The sequence below is a fragment of the Carcharhinus amblyrhynchos genome, chromosome 14, assembly GCF_965287045.1.
Source record: "Carcharhinus amblyrhynchos chromosome 14, sCarAmb.v2.hapA, whole genome shotgun sequence".
Taxonomy (NCBI): domain Eukaryota; kingdom Metazoa; phylum Chordata; class Chondrichthyes; order Carcharhiniformes; family Carcharhinidae; genus Carcharhinus; species Carcharhinus amblyrhynchos.
Genome location: NC_137337.1, coordinates 21,442,023 through 21,468,870, shown reverse-complemented (window position 1 = coordinate 21,468,870; position 26,848 = coordinate 21,442,023). Strand labels below are relative to the sequence as shown.

The following is a 26,848-nucleotide window of genomic DNA, read 5'->3' as shown; positions in this document are numbered from 1 at the left end:
CTGTAGCCAACAAAGTGATCCAATAAATATAAGTATCTAGCCCAAAAGTGATCCAACATATATATAGACACATATAAAGTGGGTCTAGCCCAAAAGTGATCCAACATATAGACAAATATAAAGTGGGTCTAGCCCGAGTGTGATTCAACATATATGGGCACATATAAAGTGGGTCTAGCCCAAAAGTGATTAGAAGTGTGAGCCAAGAGGATAAATGAATGAATGGATTACCTGCCAGCGGCCGACGGTGAGGAAGAACAGCGAGAAGGGGATGGCGGTGCCCGACATGGCGTGTGTGGAGGGCATGCCGTACTCGGAGTCATACAGCAGCTCCACCTTGACCACCGGCGGGGAGCGGGGCCGGGGCCAGCGGATGATGTCCTTGGTGCACTGGCCCAGGTACATGACCCACACCCAGATGACGATGAGGCGGCGGCCGACGTACGGGTCGATGTTCCAGAGCCAGAAGGGGAAGAAGGTGATGTAGAAGAGCTCGTTGCCCAGCTCGGTGCCCAGGCTGAACAGGTAGTAGAGCAGCCGGTTACGGACCACGAACTGGCCGCCGGCCCCTTCCTCCTCCTCCCCCCCCGCCTCGGCGTTCAGCGAGTTCCTCCGCCGGGAGCGGGGCCAAGGCTCGGCTGCCTCCTGCTGCTGCTGGGCCGGCCTGTCTCCACAGGGCCGCCCCGGGCCCGGAGACGCCTGCTGGCAGGCCACGCCGTTCCTCTTGCCGGTTTCGGGCGCCTCCCCCCCGGCATGGCGGCAGTCACCGTTAGAGAGGCGGGGAGGTGATGGTGATGGCGGTGGGCGGGCCGCCGCCGCCGCCGCCTCCACGCCGCACAGCCGCTGGAAGCGGGCCACCTGCTCGGGGTGCTGCAGGTAATCGAGCAGCCGGCGCCAGCCGCCCGCATCCAGCCCCATTTTAAACCCCCACCACCCGAAGGGAATGTGTGGGGGGAAACACTCCCCCCGTCAACCGAACCGCTTCAAAAATCTCCCTCCTCCTCCTCCTCCTCCGGCCGCTTCTAGAAACTTCTTTCTGCCGGTCGGTTTATTTATCTCTACAGCTGCTCCCGAATCAACCCGGCCTTTCTTCCCTTTCCCTTCCCCTTCTATCCCTCTCTCGCTGTCCGCTACCCGCTTCTCCGCTCACTCACGCTCCTCGCTCAGCGATGAGGAGATTCTGAGAGGCGGGGCAGTGGGCGGAGCCTGCTCGCTGCCGGGCGCCCGCGCGCGTTCCCCGCAGCCCGCCGTGAACACGTCCCGCTCCCGCGCGGGGCCATTGTTTCCGCGCACCCGTTGTTCTCGCGCACGCGCGGGCCATTGTTCCCCGCAGTGATGACGCTGCCGCCCCAGGTCCAATGTAGCAAAAAAAAATTCGAGGTACTGCTTCACAGGGAAAAACTTTTTCCTCTCTCTCTCTCCCCCCACCTTTATTTAATAGTGTCACAAGTAGGCTCACATTGACACGGTGGGGACATGGTGGGGGTGGGGGGTTGGTGTCTCTGTGAGTTTCCTTCGGGCGCTCAGGTTTCCTCCCGCAGTCAGAAAGATTTGATTTGATTTATTATTGTCACATGTGTTTGTTGTATACAGCAAAAAGTATTGTTTCTTGGATGCTATACTGACAAAGCATGCTGTACATTGAGAAGGAAAGGGGCGGATGTAGTTTTAGAGTCAGAGCTACCCCACATGAAGTTGATCTTTTTCTACACCCTAGCTATGACTGTAACACTACATTCGGCTCTCCTTTCCTTCTGTGTACAGTATGTTTTTTTAGTGCACAATAAGAAACACTTTTCATTGTATACTAATACATGACAATAATAAATCAAATCAAAAAGCTAGAGTCTAAAAAAATGAGGCCGGTCCATTCAAAAGCCTGATGGCAGTTAGGTGCATTGGCAGTGCTAAATTCTCCCTCAGTATACCTGAACAGATGCCGGAATATGGCGACTAGGGGATTTTCACAATAACTTCACTGCAGTATTAATGTAAGCCTACTTGTGACATTAAGAAATAAACTTTAAACAATGAAATTACTGTGAAAACCTGTAGTCACCACATTCTGGCACAGGTCTAAACTGACAATTAATAAAACAGTGGAAGCATTTAAAAATAATAAATGAAGGAGTAGGCTTGCTGCCAGCAGTTGTAGGGTAAAATCAAAATTTTATTTTTGATTTGATTTCTATTGTATATGCCACTGTATTGGTATACAATGAAAAGTATTGTTCCCTGTGTGCTATTCAGACAAAGCATACCATTCATTGAGTACGTAGCAGAGAATGAAAGGAGAACATGCAGAATATAATGTATACAGTCATAGGGTGTAGAGAAAGATCAACTTAATGTAAGGTAGTCCATTCACAAGTCTGATGGCAGCAGGGAAGAAGCTGTTCTTGAGTCGGCTGGTCCGTGATTTCAGACTTTTGTTTCTTTTTCCTGATGGAACAAGGTGGAAGATACTATGTCCAGGGTGTGTGGGGTCCTTGATTATGCAGCGGGAAGTGTAGACAGAGTCAATGGCTGGGAGGCTGGTTTGATGATGGAATGGGCTAAATGTATTGGGTTATTGTGAAAAGCATTGTTTCTTGCACACCATACAGACAAAACATAATGTTCATAGAACATAGGGAAGAACTTTTCTCTTTAGGTGTGTGGCAATGATAAATCAAATCGAAAAAGGAAGATGCAGAATATAGTGTTACGATCATAGCTAGGATGTAGAGAGTTTAAAATATTTAGAGTTCAGTTTTACGCACGTAGAATGAGAGTAAAAGATAGAATCAGATAGTATGCTGGGGACAGCTCGCAAAAAGTCGCCTCGCTCTAGTATCATCTTTGAAATACTGAGGACGCTAGAAATCTGAAATTAAAATAACAGAAAATCCTGGAAAAACTCAGCAAGTCTGGAGGCATCTGTGGAGAGAGGAACACATTTTGAGGCTGCATGAGTCTTCAATCCCAAGGTTCTGGGTTCAGGTCCGTCACACCAGAGCATGAGGAGGAATGAAGACCACTGCACTGCAGCACTGAGAGAGGACACTGCACTGTTTTTTTTAGACGAGATGGGGGCTGAGGTCCCAGCCGCTTGCTCAGGCGAAAGACAATTCAAAGAGCGGGGGTGTTGTCCCGTGATCTGACCAATATCTAGCCCTCAGCACAAACAAAAACAGATTACCTGGTCATTATCACACTGCAAACCACATTCATAAATGTTGGTTTGTAATGCTGAGAACCAAACCTCAACATGACTCTGTATGTATGATAAATATAGGCATGTGAAAGGGAAATTGTGCTAATGAAGGAAGAAAAGCGGTGGAGCATGCTCGAGGAATCCCTCTGCTGGCAAATATTGAAATTTCAGGTTAGATTAATCCATTTTGGTCAATTCTAAACTTCACAATTGATTGAATTTTAATCTAAAAAATGGAAAAGCAGTGACATTTGAATTTTACAGTCATGGATTTTACAGCATAGAAACAGAAGCCCTTCAGCCCATCATGACTGTGCTGGCCATCAAGCACCTATCTATTCTGATCCCATTTTTTAGCACTTGATCTATAGCCTCGTATGCTGTGGCATTTCAAGTGGTCATCTAAATGCTTCTTAAATGTTGTGAGGCTTCCCACCTCCGCCACCCTTTGAGGCAGTGAGCTTCAGATTTCCACCATCCTCTGGGTGAAAATGGTTTTCCTCAATCCCCCCCTAAATTTCCATAACAGAGAAGTTATGTTGCAGCTGTATAAGGTGCTGGTGAGGCCACACCTGGAGCACTGTGTACAGTTTCGGTCTCCTTACTTGAGAAAGGATATACTGGCACTTGAGGGGGTGCAGAGGAGATTCATTAGGTTGATTTCAGAGTTGAGGTGATTGGCTTATGAGGAGAGATTGAGTAGATTGGGACTACACTCATTGGAATTTAGAAGAATGAGGGATGATCTTCTGGAAACATATAAAATTATGAAGGGAATGGATAAGATAGAAGCAGGGTGGTTGTTTCCACTGGTGTGTGAAATTTGACCTAGGAGACATAGCCTCAAAATAAGGGGGAGCAGATTTAGAACTGAGTTGAGGAGGAACTTCTTCACCCAAAGGGTGGTGAATCTGTGGAATTCCCTGTCTCAGTGAAGTGGTTGAGACTATCTTGTTGAATGCTTTTAGGGCAAGGATAGATAGATTTTTGAACAGTAAAGAAATGGGTGGTACAGTGGCACAATAGTTAGTACTGCTGCTTCACAGCACCAGAGACCTGGGTTCGATTCCTGGCTTGGGTCACCGACTGTGTGGAGTTTGCATGTTCTCCCTGTGTCTGCGTGGGTTTCCTCCAGGTGCTCTAGTTTCCTCCCACATTCTGAAAGATGTGCTGGTTAGGTGCATTGATCCGAACAGGTGCCGGACTGTGGCGACTGGGGGAATTTCATAGTAACTTCATTGCAGTGTTAATGTAAGCTTTACTTGTGACTAATAAATAAACTACTGAAATTAAAATTTATGGTGAGCAGACAGATAAGTGAAGCTAAGTCCATGAAAAAATCAGCCATGATCTTATTGAATGGTGAAGCAGGGTCAAGGGCCCAAATGTCCTATTCCAGCGCTTAGTTCTTATGTTCTTATAATTAAAATCACTCAGCGTTGCCTTATTACATATCTCTCTATGTCATTACATAGCACCCTAACTCAATCTTGTTCACTTTTATAGAATTCTTACAGTGCAGAAGTAGGCTGTTCGGCCCAACGAGTCTGCACCTATCATAATTTCACCCAGGCCTATTCCTGTAATCCCACACATTTACCTTGCTAATTCCATGACACTGGGGTCAATTTAGCATGGTCAATCAATTGAATCCACACATCTTTGGATGAAGGGAGGAAACCAAAGCACCCAGAGGAAACCCATGCAGACACGGGAGGAATGTGTAAACTCCACACAAACAGTGACCCAAGGCTGGAATTGAACCCAGGTCTCAAGCACTGTGAGGCAGCAGTGGTAATTACTGTGCCACCGTGCCGCCCCCACCATGATGTGCAGTCTCTTTTGCAAATTTATAATTAGGAATGTGAAGATCTCAGCCCTGTCCATGCATTATAATTGACATATCAATAGCTCTCTGATGTTACGAGTCAAGTTTCACAGAAGGTCACATCCTACCCAACAATGTTGTGTAACTTCATACCACATGGGGTGGGGTAGAGGGAAGAACAAGCTTTTCTTTTAGCTCGAAGGAAAACAGTATCTTGTACAAATCTTGGCTAAATCCAACTTGGCAGAGCAGTTGTCAGAGACAGACAAGCACACATGTATACATAGGCAGAAGGAACAGAACAGCTGCCTGGACTCAGAATGGTTTCAGCCACATTTAAGGCAACGGTAATGTTGAACTGAAAACTGTAAATTAGCAGGATTCTATTTAAAATCAATGTGTTCCTTTCCTTATTGGATTAAAGAAAGAACTCACAAAGCCAGCTACTTACAGATTTATGAAGAGGACTTCAAAATTCACAAAAGAATGAGTAGAGGTTTGTTTAAAAACAACACATTTGCAGATTTTAATCCAGCTGATATATCTTCACTTACATATCTTCAATTACTAGGGTGCACAGACTTCATGTGTGAGGGGCAAGGTTTAAAGGAGATGTATGAGGCAAGTTTTTTACACAGAGGGTGGTGGGTGTCTGGAACTTGCTGCTGTGGGAGGTGATGAAAGCAGATACAATAGTGAATTTTAAGGGGCATCTGGACAAATACATGAATAGGATAGGAATAGAAATATATGGCCCCTGGAAGGGTGGGGTGTAGTCGGACAGCATGGACAATATAGGCTCGGAGGGTCAAAGGGCCAGTTCATGTGCTGCAATTTTCTCTGTTCTTTGATGAAACAAAGGCAATAAACACTAAAAATGAAGAATGCTAGACAGCATGATGGCGCAGCACATTGGGGTATAAATATATGGTACTACAGAATGGATAGTGAACATTTATTGATGCCTGTTTATCATTGCTACTATGTGTTGAAAACTGATGTTGGTTTATCTGCTGGTCTGCCTTTATTTCTGGTCTTTTTCCTAAAATCCTTTGGGTGGAATTTTCATGTCCAGTCTGCCACGGCAATCATAGTGCGCAGGACAGGAACATGTAAAAGTCCATTGACCACGGGCAGGATTTTCCTCTCTTGGGGCGAACACGGCCATAAAATCCCGCCTTTGCCCTTTGGTTAAAATAGGAGGCAATCAGAATTCATTTTTCTTTGCTTGCTGGCAGGTTCGAAAGATAATAAGACTGGAATAGCCATCACAAGGGGAAAACACAGTCAAAGCAGATATGATTTCAACCATTGTTGAAACATTGTTTCACATTCCCGAGTCTTTTTATGTCAATAAAGTAGTGAATATTCTTGCAGGCATTGCCGGTTTCTTTTGTTGCTTTTCTGCTTCTATCAGACCCTGTAACTGCATCTTGACCAGGATCAGGAAAAAGCACCAAGGGACTCTTCAATAAAAGCATAATACTGCTGGAATCTGAAACAAAAACAGAGAAAGCTGGGAAACTCATCAGGTGTGGCAGCATTCATAAGGAGAGAAAACAGAGTTAATGTTCGAAATCTGTCTGACCCTTCTTCGGAACTAAAGAGGGGGAAAATGTGTTGTATTATATCCTGTATAAGAGGAAGTGGAACAGCTGGAACATGATTAGTGAGAACTGGGAGCAACTGCAATGTGGCAAACTTAAGAACAAATGACATGTGGCCCTGCGGGGGAGGGGGAGGCAGGGTTTTTGCATAGGATAAATAAAAAGAGTAAGATGGAGGAGAAAGGTCACAGCCTAAAATTGTCCAACTCAGTGTTGAGTCCAAAAGGCTTTAAATGGGAAGAAACCCTTAAAGATCATCTAAGCTGTATAATTTGTCAAACTGACTTGGAGTATCATTTGTTGAAGAGCAGTGAGCTTGGCATTAAATAGTTTAAGTGTTCATTTAATATTTAAAATGTTTGCTATTAACAACTTCTAGTGAACCATTGGATTTGATTACCGTGAATGATTGAAAGAGAGTTTCCATAGCTATCTCCCAACATGGAAAGAGGAAAAACAACAAAAAGGAACATTAAAAAATAGGTCCTGCAAAGGTAAAGCCCACGGTTTTCACAATTGCAAAATAATAATCACTAAGTAAGAAATAAGCAGATGTAAACTGCGCTAGGTATTGTTACTGAATTCACCAAGTATATTTGTGCTGAATAACATAATGAAATTAAACATATAGAGGGATCTGGGCGTGCAGGTCCACAGATCCCTAAAAAGTGGCAACAAAGGTAGGCAAGGTGATTAAGAAGGCACATGGCATGCTTGCCTTCATCAGCCAGGACATTGAGTACAAGAGTTGGGAAATCATGTTGCAGCTATATAAAGCCTTGGGTAGGTCGCATTTGGAGTATTGTGTGCAGTTCTGGTCACTGCATTGCCAGAAAAACATGGAAGCTTTGGAGGGAGTGCAAAGAATGTTCATCAGGATATTGCCTGGTCTTGAGGGTGTTGACTAGGAGGAGAGATTAAATAAACTAGGATTGTTTTCACTGGAAAGACAGAGGTTGAGGGGAGATCTGATAGAGATCTAGAGGCACAGACGGGGTGGATAGTGTCAATGATGAGGGGGCATGAGTTCAAGTTGAGAAGGGAGAAAGTTTAAGGGAGATATGCAGGATAAGTTTTTCACTCAGCGGTGGGTCCCTGGAAAGTGCTGCCAGGGGAGGTGGTGGAAGCAGGCACATCAGCAACATTTAAGATCTGGTTGGGTACATGAATAGGGAGGGATTGGAGGGATATAGACCGACTAAGGGCAGAAGGTTTTTTTTGGTAGTTTGGCTAGGGCATCATGATTCACACGGGCTTGGTTTGCCGAAGGGCTTTTTCCTGTGCTATACTTTTTTTTTGTTCTGTTATACAAGGATTTAAGATTAGCAAGATAATGGAATTTATTAAAATATTGTAAATCGTTTATAAATGTAGTTGTTGGTGTGAGAAAATGTTTTTTCAAAACACTTGCATCTTAATTCAATATTTCTTTGACCTGTTTACAGCTTGAAATAATTAGTTGGTTTATTGCATTTTCTGTTGTCAATGAGTAGTTTTAAAATCTGGATTTCCTGGTTTTCTGTTGTCTAATTCTATTTGCAGCTGTACTGTAAACCGTCTAAGTACACTAGACAGTCAAGTTTCAGACAGCTCATTATCTCTAAAAAATTGTAGAATCAACCAGTAAAAGCAGAAACACATCCCAGAAGTGTTTATCAGTTCATTACGTCATCTTGCCTTCTGACTGCACAGAAAATGACTCATTCAGTAGCTCACCCCGTAGGTGTCAAATAAACACACACATTGAACTCCAGAAATGCAACTGTAAAAGATAAATAAGGACTTGGAGACTATTTTAAGGACCAGCACATCTAATCTCCAGTGTGCACATGCAAGAAGCATCACTGAGCACAATTAATCATTTTTACGTCATTTGCTTCCTTGGAAAAGGGGAACAAGATAGTAAAGGACTCTTGTTTTAAGCAATATTCTTTACTATCTTTCTTTTTTTTTAAAACATTAAGCAATCGGGTGCTCTGGTTTCCTTCCACAGTCCAAAGGATGTGCCGGTCACGTGCATTGGCCATACTAAATTCTCCCTCTGTGTACCTGAACAGTTGCCAGAGTGCAGTGACTTCATTGCAGTGTTAGTGTGAGCCTACTTGTGAATTAATAAATAAACTTAAAAACTTAATTTCTTTCTGTCAGCAATTTTTAATGCATAGAGAAATTAAAATTCAAACTCCAGTAAATACAACCAACATTAAAGTGTCGCAATTGTTTCAGGAGACCCTTATAAGCACGGCAATGCATTGCTGCTTTAGGTAAAAAGGAGACATAGAAAGTAGTAAGAGTTTTAATAATTTCAAATTATGTTACAATTCAGTGGCAACACAGAACATTGCAGAAAGAGTTAAGTTCTGGTTTTAATTTATACAAAAGCAAAACGCTGCAGAAGCTGAAATAAAATCCCCCCAAAATGCTGAAGTTCATAGCAGGTCAGGCTGCATCCTCGTGGAGATGGTAACGTTAATGTTTCACTTCAATTCCAGGCTCTCTTCTCCAAATGTCAATGGGTTTTTACAGCAGCTTTCATGCTCAATTCTTTTTGGTAGAAACACTCTTAGAATCTGATGTGAAGTGACCCCTGATGAAGGGCTATCCAGACTCAAAATGTTGGCTTTATTCTCTCTTCACAGATGCTGTCAGACCTGCTGAGGTTTTCCAGCATTTTTCTTATAATCGGATGTATTGGGTTCAGTTTCAGTACTGCGATTGACACCCTGACCTCTTAGGTCCAGTACTATAACCACAAGGCAACTTATGAGCAGCACAGTGGCACAGTGGTTAACACTACTGTCTCACAGCGCCAGGGAGCCGGCTTTGATTCCCGGCTGGATCATTGTCTGTACAGAGTTTGCACATTTTCCCGTGTCTGCACTGATTTTTTTCCGGGCGCTCCAGTTTCCTTCCACAGTCTGAAAGACGTGCTGGTTAGGTGCATTAACCTGAACAGGAACCGGGATGTGAAAGAATTTCACAGTAACTTGCATGGTTAGTGTAAACCTTACTTGTGATTAATAAATAAACTTTAATTACAGTTACAGTATTCAGAAGGCCTTTATTTGAGCCATGACAAGTTACCACTTTCATCTGCTGAAGGCCAAGAGGTTTAGAGAATTTTGAACAAATTTTGACAGCAACAGGTTTTCTTGATTTGTCAGTCAAACACATGAACTTTATACAGACATTATGTAGCGTAACAATAAACAATGTCAAGACAAAACAATGCTGAATGTTTACATATTATTCAATCTTTGAAATACAGCATATAATCAGTAAAGTACACACAACTACCATCTACTCCGTTACACCATGCCCCCTCTCCCAGTTAAAACCTTGATTATTTTTAATTTTTTCATGGGATGTGAGCGTTGCTGGCAAGACCAGCAACTGTTGTTAATCTCTAAAAGTCCTTGATATAAAATCATAGCCAGATTAAAAAAGCTGACCTTATATTACAATTGCTTTATTTCATGTAATAGAAATAATATAGAATCTTCAGGCGAGACAGGGGAGGAGGTGAAAGAGGAGAAGGCATTGCGTTATTAGTTAAGGAGTCACTTACTGCAGTATTAGAGATGATATCTTGGAGGGGGCATTAAATGAAGATTTGTGGATAGAGTTTAGGGATAAAAAAGGGGCAGCCACGTTGTTAGGTGTTTATTATAGGCCCCCTGATAGTCAGAGGGATATTGAGGAGCAAATATGTGCTCAGTTTGTGGAGGTGTGTAAAAACAATAACAACAAGATTATTACATTAGGTGATTTCAACTTTCCCAACATTAACTGGAATAAATGTAGTGTTAAGAGGACCACATCAGTGGAGGTGTAAAAAGTGCAGGGTGGAGCTTAAGAAAGCAATTAGGAATGCAAAGAAGAGATGTGAGAAAGTTCTGGCTGATAAAGGCAGGGAAAATCCCAAGATATTCTGTAAATATATCAATGGGAAGAGGGTAACCAGGGAAAGAGGGACCATTAGGGATCAAGGGGGCAACCTGTGGATGGAGCCAGAGGACATTGGCAAAGTCTTGAATGAATACTTCACATCTGTCTTCACCCAAGAGAATGAGGGTGATGGTATGGAATTCAAGATCATGAGGTGCTTGAGCAAATTGACATAGAGAAGAACAAGACATTGGAGGTGTTGGCAGCCTTAAAAGTGGATAAACCTCCAGGTCCAGATGAATTGTACCCTTGGCTGCTGTAGGAGGCAAGAGAGGAGATTGCAGGGACTCTGATCCAAAGTTTCAATTCCTGTCAGGCCACATGGAGATGTGCCAGATGACTAGAGAACAGCTAATGTAGCTCTGCTTTTTAAGAAGAGTTGTAGATTTAAACCAGGGAACTACAGACCAGTAAGTCTCACATCAGTGGTAGGGAAACTATTAGAGAAACCTCTGAAGGAGAGCATCTATCTCCACTTGGAAAAGCAAAGTTCGATTGGGACAGCCAGCTTGGCTTCGTCAGAGGGAGGTCATGCTTAACAAATCTGATTGAATTTTTTGAAGAGGTAACCAGGTATGTAGACAAAGGTAATACAGTCAATGTAGTTTATATGGATTTCAGCAAAGCCTTTGATGAGTCCCACATGGGAGACTTGTAAAGAAGATAAATTCACACGGGATACAGGGTAATTTGATAAAGTGGATTCAAAGTTGGCTCAGTTGTAGGAGGCAGAGAGTGATGACAGAAGGCTGCTTTCATGATTGGAAGCCAATGTCCAATGGTGTACCACAGGGATCCATGCAGGGCCCCCTAATATTCATCATTTATAGAAATGACATTGATTACTATTTGTGTGTGTGTGTGTGTGTGTGGGGGGGGGGAGGGAGGGGCAGGATTAGCAGGTTTGCAGATGACAAAGATTGGATGGGTGGTTAACAGTGAGGCACAGTGTCTTGGGCTATAACAGAGACGGAATGGGCAGACAAGTGGCAGATGGAATTTAACCCTGAAAAGTGAGGTGATATATTTTGGAAGGAGTAATTTGAAAAAAAAGTTCAATGAATGGTAGGACATTGGGAAGTCTATGGAACAAAGGGACCTTGGCGTGTTTGTCCAGAGATCTCTGCAAGTAGAAGTGCATATTATTAGGTGGTGAAAAAAGCATATGGGACTTGCTTTTATCAATCGAGGCATAAATTACAAAAGCAGGGAGGTCATGTTGGAGTTGTACAGAGCTTCAGGTGAGGCCACAAGTAGAGTAGTGTGTGCAGTTCTGGTCACTACATTATCAGAGAAATGGGATTGGACTGGAGGGGATGCAGAGGAGATTCACCAGGATGCTGCCTGGGATAGAACTTTTAAGTTATGAAGAGAGATTGGATAGGCTTGGGTTGTTTTCGTTGGAGCAGAGAAGACTGAGGGGTAATCTGATCGAGGTATACAAGATTATGAGAGAATGGGTAAGGAGCAGTTGTTCCCCTTAGTTGCTAACTATGGTCACAAGAGGACATAGGTTCAAGGTGAGGGGAAGGAGGTTTGCGGGCGGGGGGGGAGAATGTGAGGAAAAGGTTACTTACCCAGAGGGTGGTGATGGTCTGGAATGTGATGGCTGGGAGGTGATAGAGGCGGGTTGCCTCACATCCTTTAAAAGGTATCTGGATGAGCACTTCGCACATCAACATTCAAGGCTATGGGCCAAGTGCTGGCAGATGGGATTGGGTGGCAGTTCAGGTATTTCTAACATGTCACTGTGAACTCAATGGGATAAAAGGCGTCTTCTGCATTGTATGATTTTCTGAATCCCATTTTATACAGGTTCCCTGCTATGAGCTTCTCAAAATGAAATTGATGGGTTAAAATGCAAATTCAAAAGACTAACACAAGAATCAACAGAACAATTTAATATATATGAATTAATTTTAAAGCCACTAAGCATCATTTAAATACCAAATCATGGTCAACAGTTGAACAAAAACAATTCTGTTGACTATTATTCATAGAAAGGCAGAAGGCAGCACATGGCCCATCAAGTCTGCACCGACAACCACCCAGGCTCTATCCTCCTGACATTAAGGGGCACTTTACCATGGCCAATCAACCGATCCCGCACAACTTTGAATTGTAGGAGAAAACTGGAGCACCCAGGAAAAATCCACACAAGACAGTCACCCAAGGCTGGAATTGAACCCGGTCCCTGGCGTTGTGAGGCAACAGTGCTAATTACTGTGCCACCGTGCTGCCCAATTATTAACTATACCCATTAAACCATGAAATGCCTGACCATTAATCTGTTGCCAAAACATAACTTATTGCCTAAACCCCAAGGTTTATTTGGGTGCAAGATCTTTTAATTCTTCCTTGTAATTTAGCTAATTAAGTGGTGCACAAAGAGGGCTCTTTAGAAGGCAAGGTGCTGCGATTCAGACCAGAAACGCAAAATCATCAACCACAAATGATCCAATGAGATAGATTTCAAATGTTCTTTATATTACAAATGTATACATAACCTTGGCTGTCTCAAAACACATGTACATTTCCTATCTTGTCTGGAATACAAGGAACGTGCAGTACAAGCAACAGTTGTTATTGGAACATTACATTTTTTTAAAAATCAGCTTCCTTCCCGTTCTGAATTATCATTGGCACCAGCTTCTAATGGCAGTGATACGTCAGTTTGAGGCATTGCTCATTGTCATCAATTACTGTCGAGGTCGACATCAGCAAATTGAAGTGAATAGCAGATAATGCACGTAATGGGCAACAGATTAAAACCACTCATTTTGTGAAACTGCCCAAAATAATCTTTGCCTCTTGGTTCTAAAAATGTTATCTTTTTAAGTTAGCTGAAGGAAGAATGTCCTTGTAAACTTGGATTACCCACTTTATTACATTTTTAGTCTTTTGTTCACATTTAGAACATTTCTATCAGAAGATGAATCAATACCAATTCTTACAGATGCTTTGCATTAAAAAAAGTATGAACCCACATCTCTGATGTTCAGGAATTCTTTATGGACTGTATTCAAATAACATTATCAAAATCTTCACATACGCAGATATGCACACACACACACAACCTAAAATTCAACCCAAATAACAGCAAAACTTTGTCTTCAGGGTTAGTTTTTATCAGGAAACCCACTGTGCTACTTCACAGGCAGATAAAGCTTTGGGAAGTAATCCAAACAATTGACCCACCCTGAACCACCAGCAGCTGAGCCACTTCTTATACACTGGATTTTATTAAAAAGGATCACTTGCAGCACAAAAGCTTAATGATTAATGGCTTAATGGCTAATCAACCTAACCTGTACATCTTTGGAACAATTTTTTAATCTCACTAAGTCTTGGTGTGGAGATTTGCTAGAATGAGGTCAGGGATTCAGAACTGCAGACTTAAAAACAGTACTCAAGTATGGTTTAAGTCCTAGTTTTAGGATCACTCCTTGTGCTGACTTCTTTGGGGAATCTATTAAAATCTACTGGATGCGCTTGATTGTTACACTCAGTTTATTCAATTAAAATGGTTTGCATGGTGTAGACTCAGTTCCTAACAGATACAGATCCACAGCAGAGAAGTGCTCCTACAATGGCATTAATTGACAACTTTTACAGATGTTATACAGCTATGAAGGAATAGAGAATTGTGAAGAGAACCAAAATTTGCAAAAGGACCGATAGTTTATGTAAGTAGACAAAATGATGATTGGGACAATTTGATGTAATGAATTGAAGTAAACCATGATCACGACAATGGAAAATAGAAATAAAATCCAAATGATAAAATGCTGATGGCCGCAGAAATAGATGGATCAAAGGGATTTATGAAAACAGATATATAAGTCATTAAAGCAGGTTGATAAGCGCAGACACAACGAAAAGGGCCAACAGAATGTCAGGCATTATAAGAGCTATAAAAATACTACAGCTATGAAGTATCACTGCATTTGTCAGATTTCCAGTATCTGGAAAAGTGTGGTCAGTTTTAGGCACCCAATTTTACAATCAACTGACTTCGAAAGAAGCACAGTAATGATTCATAAAGTGAGCTCTGGGGTGGGGTGATGTAACCATGGAACTAGACAATGGACATTACTTTCTGGCATTTAGGACATAATCTAATTGAAGAGTTTAAAATGCTGAAGAGAACTGGAGGAGTAGAATAGGGGAATTCATAACAAAATATAGGCCCAGAATTTTATGTAACAGGGCATCAGTCTGCATACAATGTGAATTAGACTTGATCCTGTACCTTTTGGCTCAAAAACCGTTCACCACAAAGTTGCTAAAAGTGAAAGTTGACAATGGTGACTACAAGACACTTGGGTATAACTGTTTATTTCCTTCACCAATGAGAACAAAAGATTGAGAAATTAAGTGAGGGTGGACTGAAAATTTCTCATCTCTGCTTTAAACAGAAAACATTAGCTTGGATTTTGCATCGAGAATAATGGTGAGGCTCACCACACACAGCATCATCATTCTGTAAATCAAACAGTAACATCCAAAGTGTGCACATGTGGAAATCTGGAAGTTGCTGAGCAAGATGTTCTATTCCCGTATAGGTGGACCAAAACTGTATGTTGCCCAGAGACTCAGCATTGAAAGCTATGTAGGAATGTGAAGTTGTGCTACTTACCCTCAAACTACCCACTAAAGCGGTAGAAAAAGTTATTGAATTCAGCTTCAATTGAATTTTAATAGTGTGATAAATCTGCCAAACAACCTCTCTGACACAAAGTTTAAAAGCGTGGAATCTCATTCTTCTATAACTTAGGTCAAAAGAAATCAATGTACTAATTAGCCTCAAACTAGAAGTGTCATGGTTAATACACCAACATGTTAAACCAATGTAGTTGAGATAAATACTGATTACCCATCATTACTACACTTATACACCTTATGCCAACAGGCCAGCTGACAAGGTGAAGGGAACAGAGAAGCATTCCCCCCAGGTTCAGAATATATGCTTTCTAAGACTCAGCACTTGTGGATAGAAAATAGCATTAATATGTTAGTCTGTGATCCTTCAATAACTGGAAAAGCAGTTTAATATGATTAGAAGAACCAAAGGCGAAGCGAGGAAACATTTTGCTTTTTAAAAAGCAAAATAAAGCAATGTACAGTCTGAAAGGAAGCAGATTCAAAAGTAACTTTCAAAAGAGAATTGAATAAATGCTTGAAGAGAAAAATGAAGGCTTTGGGAAATGAGCAAAGGGAGGGAACTAATTGTAATGCTCAACCAAGAATCTGGGACAAACACAATACAGAAGGCTGTATCATTCTATGATTCTGTAATAGGCAGAATTTTTAAGGCACAGAAAGAGGCACAGCTGAACCGGTGTAGTTTAAAAGGTTAAACAGAAGTGGAAAAAGCAGGCAAGAAATGTTGTAAGCCAGACTATCAGTTACTTCATTGGCACGGTTGGAAGGCTCAGTCAGGAATGTGAAGCCACAGTTGAACTAGCAAAAGGCAGCAAGAAATTCCAAAAGATCTTAGCTGTATGATTTATCATGCAATTTGTCGCAAGGTATTCTGCAATAGGTGGATACAAAACATATGTTTTAAAGTTTATTTATTAGTCACAAGTAGGCTTACATTAATACTGCAATGACGTTACTGTGAAAATCTCCTAGTCGTCACACTCTGGCATCTGTTTGAGTACACTAAGGGAGAATTTAGCATGGCCAATCCACCTAACTCGCACATCTCTTGGACTGTGGGAGGAAACCGGATAACCCGGAGGAAACGCATGCAGACATGAGGAAAATGTGCAAACTTCACAGTGACTCAAGCCAGGAATTGAACCCGGTCCCTGGCGCTGTGAGGTGGCAGTGCCAACCACTGTGCCACTGGTTGTGTACAAAAACTTGGAAGCAATATCTATACAGAATAAGGCCATCACAAAATCCGCAAGCGTGAGCGCACCACTAGATATTAATCAATAAAACACTAACATGTTTGGGTGAAGAATGTCTAGTGAACGACTGGATTTGATAATTGTGGATGATTCATAGAAAGCTTCCATAGGCATATTTGAACAAGGTGCAGAAAGATTAGAAAGGATATAACTGCAAAGCCAAATGATCAAAGCATTCAGTATTTATCTATAATCATAATCACAAGAAACATAGTTGCAGTTAGTTGTCTGCTTAATATATTTGAATTCCTAACCTACTGATGAAATTAAACATTATAAAAGGATTTACGATCCCCAAAGTTATTTCTTTATTCTTTAACAAAGTTGGTAAGAAAAATGTTGTTCAAACGTTCCCATCTTAAGTGACTTTTTGTTTGGCTTAAATGCTCAAAATAATTAGCTGGTTTGCTATTAATGAGCATTTTTAAAAATCTATATTTCCCAGTTTCCTGTTGCCTTATTTCATTCACACTTGTAGTCTAGACAGAGGACATTCAGATGACCTACTGTATGGGATTTAATAGCTGCACACGCCTTAAGACTGGAAATTCCCGCCAGAGGTCAACAGACCTTTCAGTGGTCTGCCAAATTTTCTGTCCTGCCCACTACAATTCCCACGGTGGGAAATTTCTGGTCATTATCTCCACAAGACAGAATTGGGCATTTAACCAGCAAAAACATGCACACATGCTAGACGTGCTTATCACTTCATTACGTCACTTCACTTCCTGACACTTGTGTTAAATAAAACACACGCGCTAAGCTCCAAAAATGCAATTTTATTTGATACACAGCAACATGGATACTATTTTAGAGACTAACACATCTTATCTCCAGTGTGCACACGCAAAAAGCATTGCAAAGCACAATTAATCATACTTTACGTCATAAAACTTCTTGACAAAGTGAAACAATTGTTTCTTCCAACATTCTTTACAATCTTAATTTTGTCAATGAAGCAGAGTTAAAATTGCAATATTTCTTTCTTTAGGCAACTTTTATTAGATAGATTTTAAAATCCAAGCTTCAGAAATACAACCAACATAAAAGTATTGCAACTGTTTCAGGAAACACTTGAAACACTGCCACACCTTTTAAAAATATAAAATAGCCAGAGAATTTTAGTAGTTGCAAGTTATGCTATAGTTTGATTGCAACACTATTAAAAACACACAAAGTTGCAAAAAGAGGCAAGTTCTGGTTTTCATTTTCGACTCAATGCTTTCCTCTCAAAAGCATCGACTACAACTGAGGTAAAGTTCTACAGGCATTAGTCAGTCACCCTCTTGCTCCTTATACAAGCTATTGTTCCCATAAGCCTCGATACTTGATCAGCAACAGGTTGTTCCTCATCAGAGACCAAGGAGGACTTGAGTGATTTCCCCATGTTACGCTAGCTACTACAAGGTCAGTCATTCTAACTGTTGTCAAACCAACTGAGGTCAGGTAACTCTTTCCAGTCTATGGATTGGATCTGGCTAAGACATTCTTTTACAGAATTTTCCATGACAAATTTGTGTCTCTTGCTAGAAGTGAAAATACTAAGCTTCCTGGTGAGTCAATAATTAAAGGTAGTGCATGATCTAGCACTCTGCCACAAAGAAGAAAATTTCACGTTCCATTTCTGGCCTTTGCCATCTTAATTGAGATGAATCAACTGATCAATGTGCCTACTGCAGTTAGCCTCAGCGTCCCCCGGCTAGGTGATTGAAAAGAGAAGGAAAAGGTGATGAAAATAAGCCTTATCCTGACCACTTTCACAGGCTTCTGCTCAAAAATGTGCGATTCCTTCAATGCAGCTCAGCCATGATTCTACTGTACCACACAGTTCTCCACATCACACCGCCCCGTCCCAGTCCATATTGACATGCACTGTTTAGACCAGTAAGTGAAGAATACCACTTGCACCATAGTGCAGGAAGGCTGCTGGTTCCTTCAAAACTGTGCTCCAGGTTATGTCAAAATGTTTGGGCAAAGGCAGACTAACAAGGGAATGCAATGAAATATAGTAATTCTTTCTCAAATTAATTAAAAAAATGCATTTTACAAGTTAAAATCATGTTCTTAGGATACGGGCAACAAAGTTAAAGAAACATTACTGGGCTGAGGACATTAAGAGTCCAGCATTGGAAGTTGGTTCTCTTCCCCATTGGTCAAAAAAGAGAACCAGTTGAACTTCTATGAAAATCTAGCAATATACATGGTCAATTTTTCCAGGTTAAAGCTCACTTATTATTAGAATCTGGCACATCGGGATTGAATCCCTCCCATTTATAGCTCCAGTACTGTTACCACTAGGCTACAATAGCTACAACATTATTCAGAAGGCCTAAATTTGAGGGATGGACAAATAATCACTCTCATCTGCCAGAGGTTAAGACTTTTAAAGCATGCAGAAGAAAGGATAAAAGATTACAACAGGTTACACTGTTTTATCTTGGTCCATACAAACACATGAACTTCATACAGACATTAGCATGTAGTGTAAGCAATGAAAGGTCTCAATAAACAGCAATTTTAACTGTGTTTATATTATACAATCAGGAATACAGCATACAATCAGTAAAATGCACACAGCTAGCATCTACTCTGTTACATTTCCCAGTGAAAATCTCGATATGAAACCACATCTCTTAAACAACAGAGTTGACCTCACATTCAAGTGCAGTTTTCTCTATTTCACCCAATTCCATTTTATACATTTATGTTCCCTGGTATGATCTTCTCAAAAGCGAAGTTAACAGGTTAAACTGCAGGTTCAAAGTCTGAAAATAGAATCTGCATGGTTTTGTACGACACATTAAAACAGAATAGGAATTGTGTGTTATAACAATTGAACAGCATTTAAATACCAACACCAGGTCAACAACCAAAGCAAAAACAGCTCTGCAAACTTTCAAGCATCAAACAAACCCCACAAAGCTCAAGTGCTTGTTGCATACTATCCCCCTTGACATGTCCAGAGTTTAAAATGGACCTGATTCTGACATAGGCAACAGTTAAGGGCTTTATACAAGTTTATTTTCAAAAAGTAAACACATCAACATTTGTTTTCTTAGATCCCATCATTGGTTGTACAATTGAATCAGATAATGCCAAAAACTCAAGATTTTTAATGGGTACAAAAATCTTTCAACTCTCTCCTGTAATTTACTCAACCATGTTGTGTACAAAGAGGGCTTTTTGGAAGATAAGGTGCGACAATTGAAGACCACAAACTGAAAATCTTGTAGATTTATACCACAAATGATCCCATAAGTCAACCACAATGCTCTTTGCATCAAGAGTGAACATAATCTTTGTTCTCTCTGAAAACATGTATATTTGTCTTTGTGGTTGAGATACAAGGGGAATGTAGTACAAGTATATCAGTAATGGGAATACTGTAGATTCATTTTCGTATTAACTTCCTTTCCCCTTTGAATTATCATTGGCACCATCTTCTAGTGATTTCAACACATCTGCTTGAGGCAGTTCTTGTTCAGTCACGCTAGCTATTAATAAAGGAAAAAAAATTGGTTTTAAGTATCACAACTTTTATAAGTCAATGAAGGAAGGGTGCCCTCATCTATACCTTGAAAAACCTGATTTTTTTAACCTTCATTTTTAGCTTTGCTATGCTACTTGGTGCGGAAGCTGAACGAGGAAAGCAGTGAAGATATTGGAGAAACTTGAGGGCAGTAAAGAGAGTGAAGATTTTGAAAAGATGAGATGCTCAAAAGGAGAAGAAAGTGCCAAGGGAGTAAGAGAACAGACCAACATATAATTTGCCACCACAATAATCTGGGCATAACAAATGGGCATTGTCCAAGTACCAGTTTCTCTCAGGGATGTTTCTGTGCTGAGCAACTACCTATCCTTGATGATTTCCAATTCTGTCTCAATCCATCACGCAATGTCTCCTTAGAATTCATCACCTGCAAGGTGGATTTGCCAAGTTGTATAACCCTGACCCTGCCGTTTCACATGGCCTCTACTCTATCATCTTAACCACTGATAAGGCCAATTGATCACCCCCTTGTGTCCCCAACCACATCCTCATTCCACCTCTGAAACCCACTTCCTTCTGCAGCTGTCTCTGAAATAAACATGTCACTTACAACTGGGCCTCCAGAAGGGTTTCATTCTGCACTGGACTGGACTTCCAAAATCCCAACTATCGAACCTTGGCCCTCCATTTACTGTAACATTTCTTGCTCAGTCACAGATCGGCCTAGTGCACCCTCATCTCTATCTTCGATAACCTAGTTCTAATTAAAACCATTACTCTCTCTTACCATGGCCAATTCACCTGGCGTGGCCTTCTTCTCTGTTACTGTAAGTACAAGGGCATAGCCTTGAAAAGATATGGCATTCAAATGGTTTAACCATTCATGACCAGATCTGGCTGCACCACATAAAACAGTATCAAGCCCTGCTTTTGTCTACCAAACAGCCAGTTATTTCAGAATTAACCTGAAATGCAAAGATAGCCCCAGTTTCTTTCCTCTACTGAAAACATCTTCTGAAACACCTTTCTCATCACCTCCACCCTCACCCAAACAAATGCAAAGCACTTGTGCACTTCTTTGTCACTAAGACTGAGACTAACTGATTAGTACCTTAGCCACCTTTTCATTAGCCCACCTGGCCAAACTTTTTTTAAGATTCAATCCTGACATAACTCTGAGCTTTCAACTTCCTCCCCATCTCTCCTCACACCCTCTCTGAGCTCATGTTGTCCATGAGAACCACATCCTTTTCTCTTGTTATTAACAGTTCGTTCTCTTCAGGTATTCTGTCCTTCTTCCTCAGTACAGAGAGAGCAAAATGTCCTGTACAGCTTCAGTATGACATCTTTGCTCAGGTACTCGAGTCCTCTTGCAGTGAAGGCCAACATACCATTTGCCTTCCTAACCGCTTGCTGCACTGGTTTTCAGTGACTAGTGTAATACGACACCCAGGTCCCTTTCTACATTAACATTTCCCAATCTATCGCCATTTAAATAATACTGTGCCATTCCGTTCTTCCTACCGACATGGATAACTTCATACTTATCCTTGTTATACTGCATCTGCTGTGCAATTACCCACTCTCTCAACTTATCTAAATCATCTTAAGTTTTTTTAGATCCTCCTTACCACTCACATTCCCACCTTGTTTTGTGTCTTCAGCAAACTTAGAAACTTGCATTAGACGCCGACATTCAAGTCATTGATATGTATTGTGAATAGCTGGGGTCCAAGCATTCGACCCTGTGGTATCCCACTTTGCCACATTTGCCATTAAACCTACCTGTGACCAAGTGTTTGGTCCTCCCTTTTCATATCTTGTGGCTCGATGCCAAATTTTAATTTATTCTCTTGTCATGCATCTTGGGTCCCGCTTATGTTAAACACAAGTTATCACTTGTGAAATTAGTAGGATGTGGTCCATAATAATTACTATCAACTCCAATTGGTGCCTCACAGCAAAACCAAAATTAAAAATCTACATCTTGGCTCCTCAGGAATTCTTTAATCTAATTTTTGTATGCAGGACTTTATTAAAAAGGATTACAAGCTTTACAGCATATAACAAAATGTATGTATTTTACATCGTATTATTTATTCAGTAGGATTAAAATACCAGGAAACATACCCAAATTTGGCTTCGGTATTGCAGAGCTTTGTTTTTCTGGATGATCCGAAATTTCTGTTTGTACACATTGCTTTCTGTTTGGAACAAAATATATATATTGTATAATAAGCCTAGCAGTACTTGCACTGTTCTGTAATGCAGCCAGGCACTCTCTACTGGGTTAAATTACATGTGAACAGTGTTGATTATTGTTTTAACATGTGATATATACATACAAAATATATATTTTTATTTATAAAAAAGCACTACAAGTTTTAAATAATTTTAACTTTTAAGGAGCGTCATGATTTATTTGAAAATATTTATCTTTTAACATCTGCACTGGACAAATGTAGGATTTTGGGGGAGATTTGAGACTGGAACGTGTTTACTCTTTTTGCACAGGGTTTTTCATCGATTGGATGCACTAGATTATCAAATTATTTATGAGGTCTGGATTCTATTCGGTCAAATGACCAATCTGTTGATTTAGATTTTAATGGTATCAAGGGGCATGGGAGAAAGCGGGAATAGGGCATTGAGTTAGGCAATCAGCCATCATCACATTGAAAGGTGAAGTAGGCTCAAAGGGTCGAGTGCCTACTCCTAGTTTCTCTGTTTGCCTGTCAGGACTAGTTCCTCATGGAATGTGGGTTAACAGAACAAAAACACTCCTAAATTGGCATTCACTGGAAAAGTTCATAGATGTCACTTCTTCTTGTTACATTTGTTCATGGAATGTGAACATTGCTGGCAAGGCCAGCAAAAGTGGCCTCCCTCTGATTCCCCTCTCAGGTGGTGGTAAGTTGCCTTCTTTCACCATTATAGCCCATCTGGTGCATGTGTCCACAATGCAGTTTAGGAGGGAGTCTCTTGATTTTAATTCTGCAAATGAAGAAATGGTGATATATTTCCAAATTGGGATATTTCCAAGTAGCATGAAGGGGAACCTGCAGGTTGTCGTGTTCCTATGCATCTATTGCCTTTGTCCTTCGAGGTGGTAGAGGTTATGTGTTTGGATGATTCTGTCAAAAGACTCTTATAGTGAGTTACTGCAGTGCACACAACAGCCACTTTGCACCAAAGATGGAGGGAGTGAAGATGTTAGTGGATAGCCGAAGCCAACTGCTTTGTGCTGGATGGTGTTGAACTTCTCAGGTGTAGTTGGGGTTGCACTCATCCAGGCAAATAGACAGAATTTCATCACACTCCTTTGTAAATGGTGGACAACTTTGGGGAGTCTCACTACAGTGTTCCCAACCTCTAATTTGTTCATGTAGTCACAATATTTTTATCACTCATCCAATAAATTTTCTGGTCAATGGATGTTAATAGTGGGGGATACAGTGATACCAATGCAGTTGAACAACAAGAGGAAATAGTAAGATTCTCCCCTGTTAGGGATATTATTGCCCAAAACTTGTGACACAAATGTTACCTGCTACATATCAGCCCAAGGCTGAATATTGTCCAGGTCTTGCTGCTTGCGAGAAGGAATAAATGGATAAAAAAATTTAGGGAAATGTCAATTGACAAGTGCAAATGTGAAGCAAAGGACCAGCAGGATTCCAAGCCTCATCAGAAAAAGTCTGACATTTCAATGTTATGAGATATTATTTCATTGACTTGCCTTGATATGGAATACTGTGACCAGTTTTTGGCATCTAATTGAGTAATAAATTGACCTCGAAAGGAACCCAGTAATAATTCACAGGATGATACCTGGGGTGAAAGGACTTAACTATGAGAGACTAGATAATGGATAATATTCTTTGGCAAGTTAAGGGGTTATCTATTGAAGAATTTAAAATATTAAAAACGCATGAGATCTCTAAATTCAGACTAAGCTGACGAAAAGCAAATCCAGGAAACATTTCTTCACACAGAAGAACTGTGCGACTGTGAAAACAAATAATAAACTACAGATGCAGAATCAATTAAGGATTGAAAATGAATGTAGATAATTAATTTGGAAGGCGATGTATTAAGGAACATGGAGGGCAGGGAATTGGAAATGGAATAGTAGTGTTATCGCAGCTAACAAAGGAGTCAGAACAGGCACAATGACCTAATCTTGATTGTATGTAATTTCACTCAGATGGCTGGAAGAAACTGAACACCATTCAAACTTGTAAAATTATGCCAAAAGCAAAATACTGCAGATGTTGGAAATCTGCAAAAATAGAAAAGGCTGCTGATATTCAGCAGGTCAGGTGGCAGTTGTGAAAAAGAAATTCTACAACTATTGTCTGACCTGCTGAGTATTCCCAGTAATTTCTCTTATCTGTAAAAGTACTATCTTCTTTTGAGACGAGGGTTCAGAAATGGCTGAGACCAGAGTAGGGAGAAAAGGAACAAGCAAGCTACTTTCCACTGCAGCTAATGGTATATGTCAAATTGTCAAGTCTTCAATGCTGGCACTGATGTGTCAAATGAAATTCTCAGTTCTCACTTCAATGTTTCTTGTTTTAATGTGCACAAAAGATAATCGAAATAAATACATCTGCAAAGTCAACATTAAACAAGAATAAAAAAGCTTCAGAAAAACTGACGTGTTAATACTGCTAAAGGTGTAAAGAAATTAGATCCTCAAAGAGGCAAAGTCACACACTTTCTATCGTGGACATTAAACCAAGTTTTGGAGTGGTACAAATCTATGGTCTGCTTGCCTTTCAAAGTATGCTTGTCTGTGTCTTCGTAGTTCTTCTGCTGAAGGAGTTTCGGTATGAATTGTTCTTGAAGATTGTGCAATAGCACTCTGAGATGAAGTCACCCCTGAATTTTCTGGTCCTTGCCCAAAACCTAGAGATTCATTAATAAGATTACATTATTAAAATGGAATCAATTCAACTGCTTAAAATGTTACAGTTCAATTGTGATGTACAAGAATCAACCAAACTTACAAAAGTGTTTAATTTTCTTCCCATTATATGAATTCTGTTCAATGTCATTTAAGCGGTTCTCTACCTCTTCAGGTACCTATGCAACATTGGTAATGGTAAATATCGGCCTGTGCCAATATTTTTGCCATTATTATGACACAAGGCTGAGTGAGCAGATTGAACTGATCTTTCCCTTTCATGGTTCTTCACATCTATTCAATGATTGGGAAGTTTCCATGTTGGAAATCTTGGTACAAAGCTTACCATTGTATGGCACAACACACAGGTCAACTCATGTACGACAGTACAAGTGCTTTTCAAAGAAGGCTATAGCAATTCAGATTAAGAGCCTCAGTGGTCATACTGGACTCTGGATACATCAATGGTTAAAATTATATATGAAATGATGCAATTGGTAAAACATTAGAATTCTATACTCAGGATATAGTTGATGTTTAATTACTGCATGAAGTGGCACGGTTCTTATTTTACAGTTTGTTTACAGAGATCATCTTTGCTAGTCTTGAAAATATACATCCACCCTGCCTTTTTACCTTTCCTTCCTAGAGGCAGTAACTGAACCCAGTATTCATGCAAAAGACTGCCAGGAGATGTCAAAACGTGGGTGGGGCATCACAGACAAATCCAAATTCCCATCCAACCAATATTCACAAACATGCATGTCCAGAAGTAGTGACTGGATTGCAACCCAATTGCATTCCCTCCTTCCTAACTTTAGCAGCAATTATTTACTGCCATGGCTCACACCAAGTAACTAAGTGAGCGAGTGAGTGAGACTGGGACTTTCTGTAAGTTCAGTCACACACTACGTGACATTTAACTGATGGACAATCAGGGAATTCAATTTGACAAATTACTAGAGTACAATCCACAAAAGGAAAAGGGGTGTCCACTAAAGGTAGAGGAAGGCATACGTTTTCAAAAATGAGACATATATACAGTTGTCACGTTTGGAAAATCGGTCCAGTTTTAATTGGGGAAAATCTTAAACTCAGTAGATTGCCTGAATAATATCCTTTATAAAAAAAAAGTCCACTTACTGCTGTAGAATACAAAAGCTAGACCAGTTTTACATGCAATTTAATTTTACACTAATTCCATTACAACTGCAATCTAGTGGATGGTTTCCCAATGATAAATAGTTCCAATAAAAAGGCCTCATGTGAAATGACTCTACGATGATTAATCTGAGATGCATTTCCAACATTTTTTATGTGAATTTCACAATTTCAGCATTTGTGTTCCCAATCATTCATATAATTTATGGAATCAGGTCAAGTTAGGCCGTTCTGTACTCATGACAAAGTAATTAAATACCTATAGAAATGTGAAATAAGGCCAGTTAGCCCAGCTGACTTAACCCTGTTATTCAGAATAATTTCCATTTCCCTTTGGGACCTATTGTTTATATCATGTCAACCAGCTCACTGAATAACCTCCCTCCTCTGATGATGGTAATCAATCTAGTTAATGTAGCTCATTCCCTGCCAAGTCAATCCACTTCCTAAACTATAAATCTAACCTATTTTAAATATACCTTTCTTTTGCTAGTTCTGAAACATTTGAATTGAAAACAATGTACAACAGCTGGAGTTCTGTTCCAAAATACTTCATTTTGTAATTGTTTGTATAATATCGATCGTCAAACTTCATTTAAAAACAGACTCCCTGAAATGTATTTGCTCAGCAGCATTTTTTTTTAGTGGGACATGGGCATCACTGGCTGGCCAGCATTTATTGCCCATCCCCAACTGCCCTTGTTTAGAGGGCAGTTGAGACTTAATCACATTGCTATATACACTGGCAAAACTGCCAAAAAATGAATTCAGTTTTATAATTGGAACAC

The 26,848-nt window shown here is 40.5% G+C and overlaps 2 protein-coding genes across 5 annotated transcripts in view; both read right to left on the bottom strand.

Annotated features, from left to right (window-relative positions):
* The window catches only part of sgpp1b (sphingosine-1-phosphate phosphatase 1b), a 30,587-nt gene extending 29,640 nt beyond the window's left edge, over window positions 1-947 (bottom strand). Inside the window, exon 1 of the mRNA XM_080202389.1 lies at window positions 232-947. Within this exon, the coding sequence (XP_080058515.1) occupies window positions 232-918 (687 nt within the window). The 5' untranslated portion in view covers window positions 919-947. The remainder of the gene's footprint in view (window positions 1-231) is intronic.
* Window positions 948-17,258: 16,311 nt separating this feature from the next.
* Window positions 17,259-26,848, bottom strand: part of atxn3 (ataxin 3) — a 39,241-nt gene continuing 29,651 nt past the window's right edge. For all 4 annotated transcript variants that reach the window (XM_080202386.1, XM_080202385.1, XM_080202384.1 and 1 more), the window contains 3 exons: window positions 24,769-24,901; window positions 22,121-22,194; window positions 17,259-19,994 (listed from right to left, as the gene is read on the bottom strand). In XM_080202386.1, coding sequence (XP_080058512.1) covers window positions 19,903-19,994; window positions 22,121-22,194; window positions 24,769-24,901 — 299 coding nt within the window. In that variant the 3' untranslated portion in view covers window positions 17,259-19,902. The remainder of the gene's footprint in view (window positions 19,995-22,120; window positions 22,195-24,768; window positions 24,902-26,848) is intronic.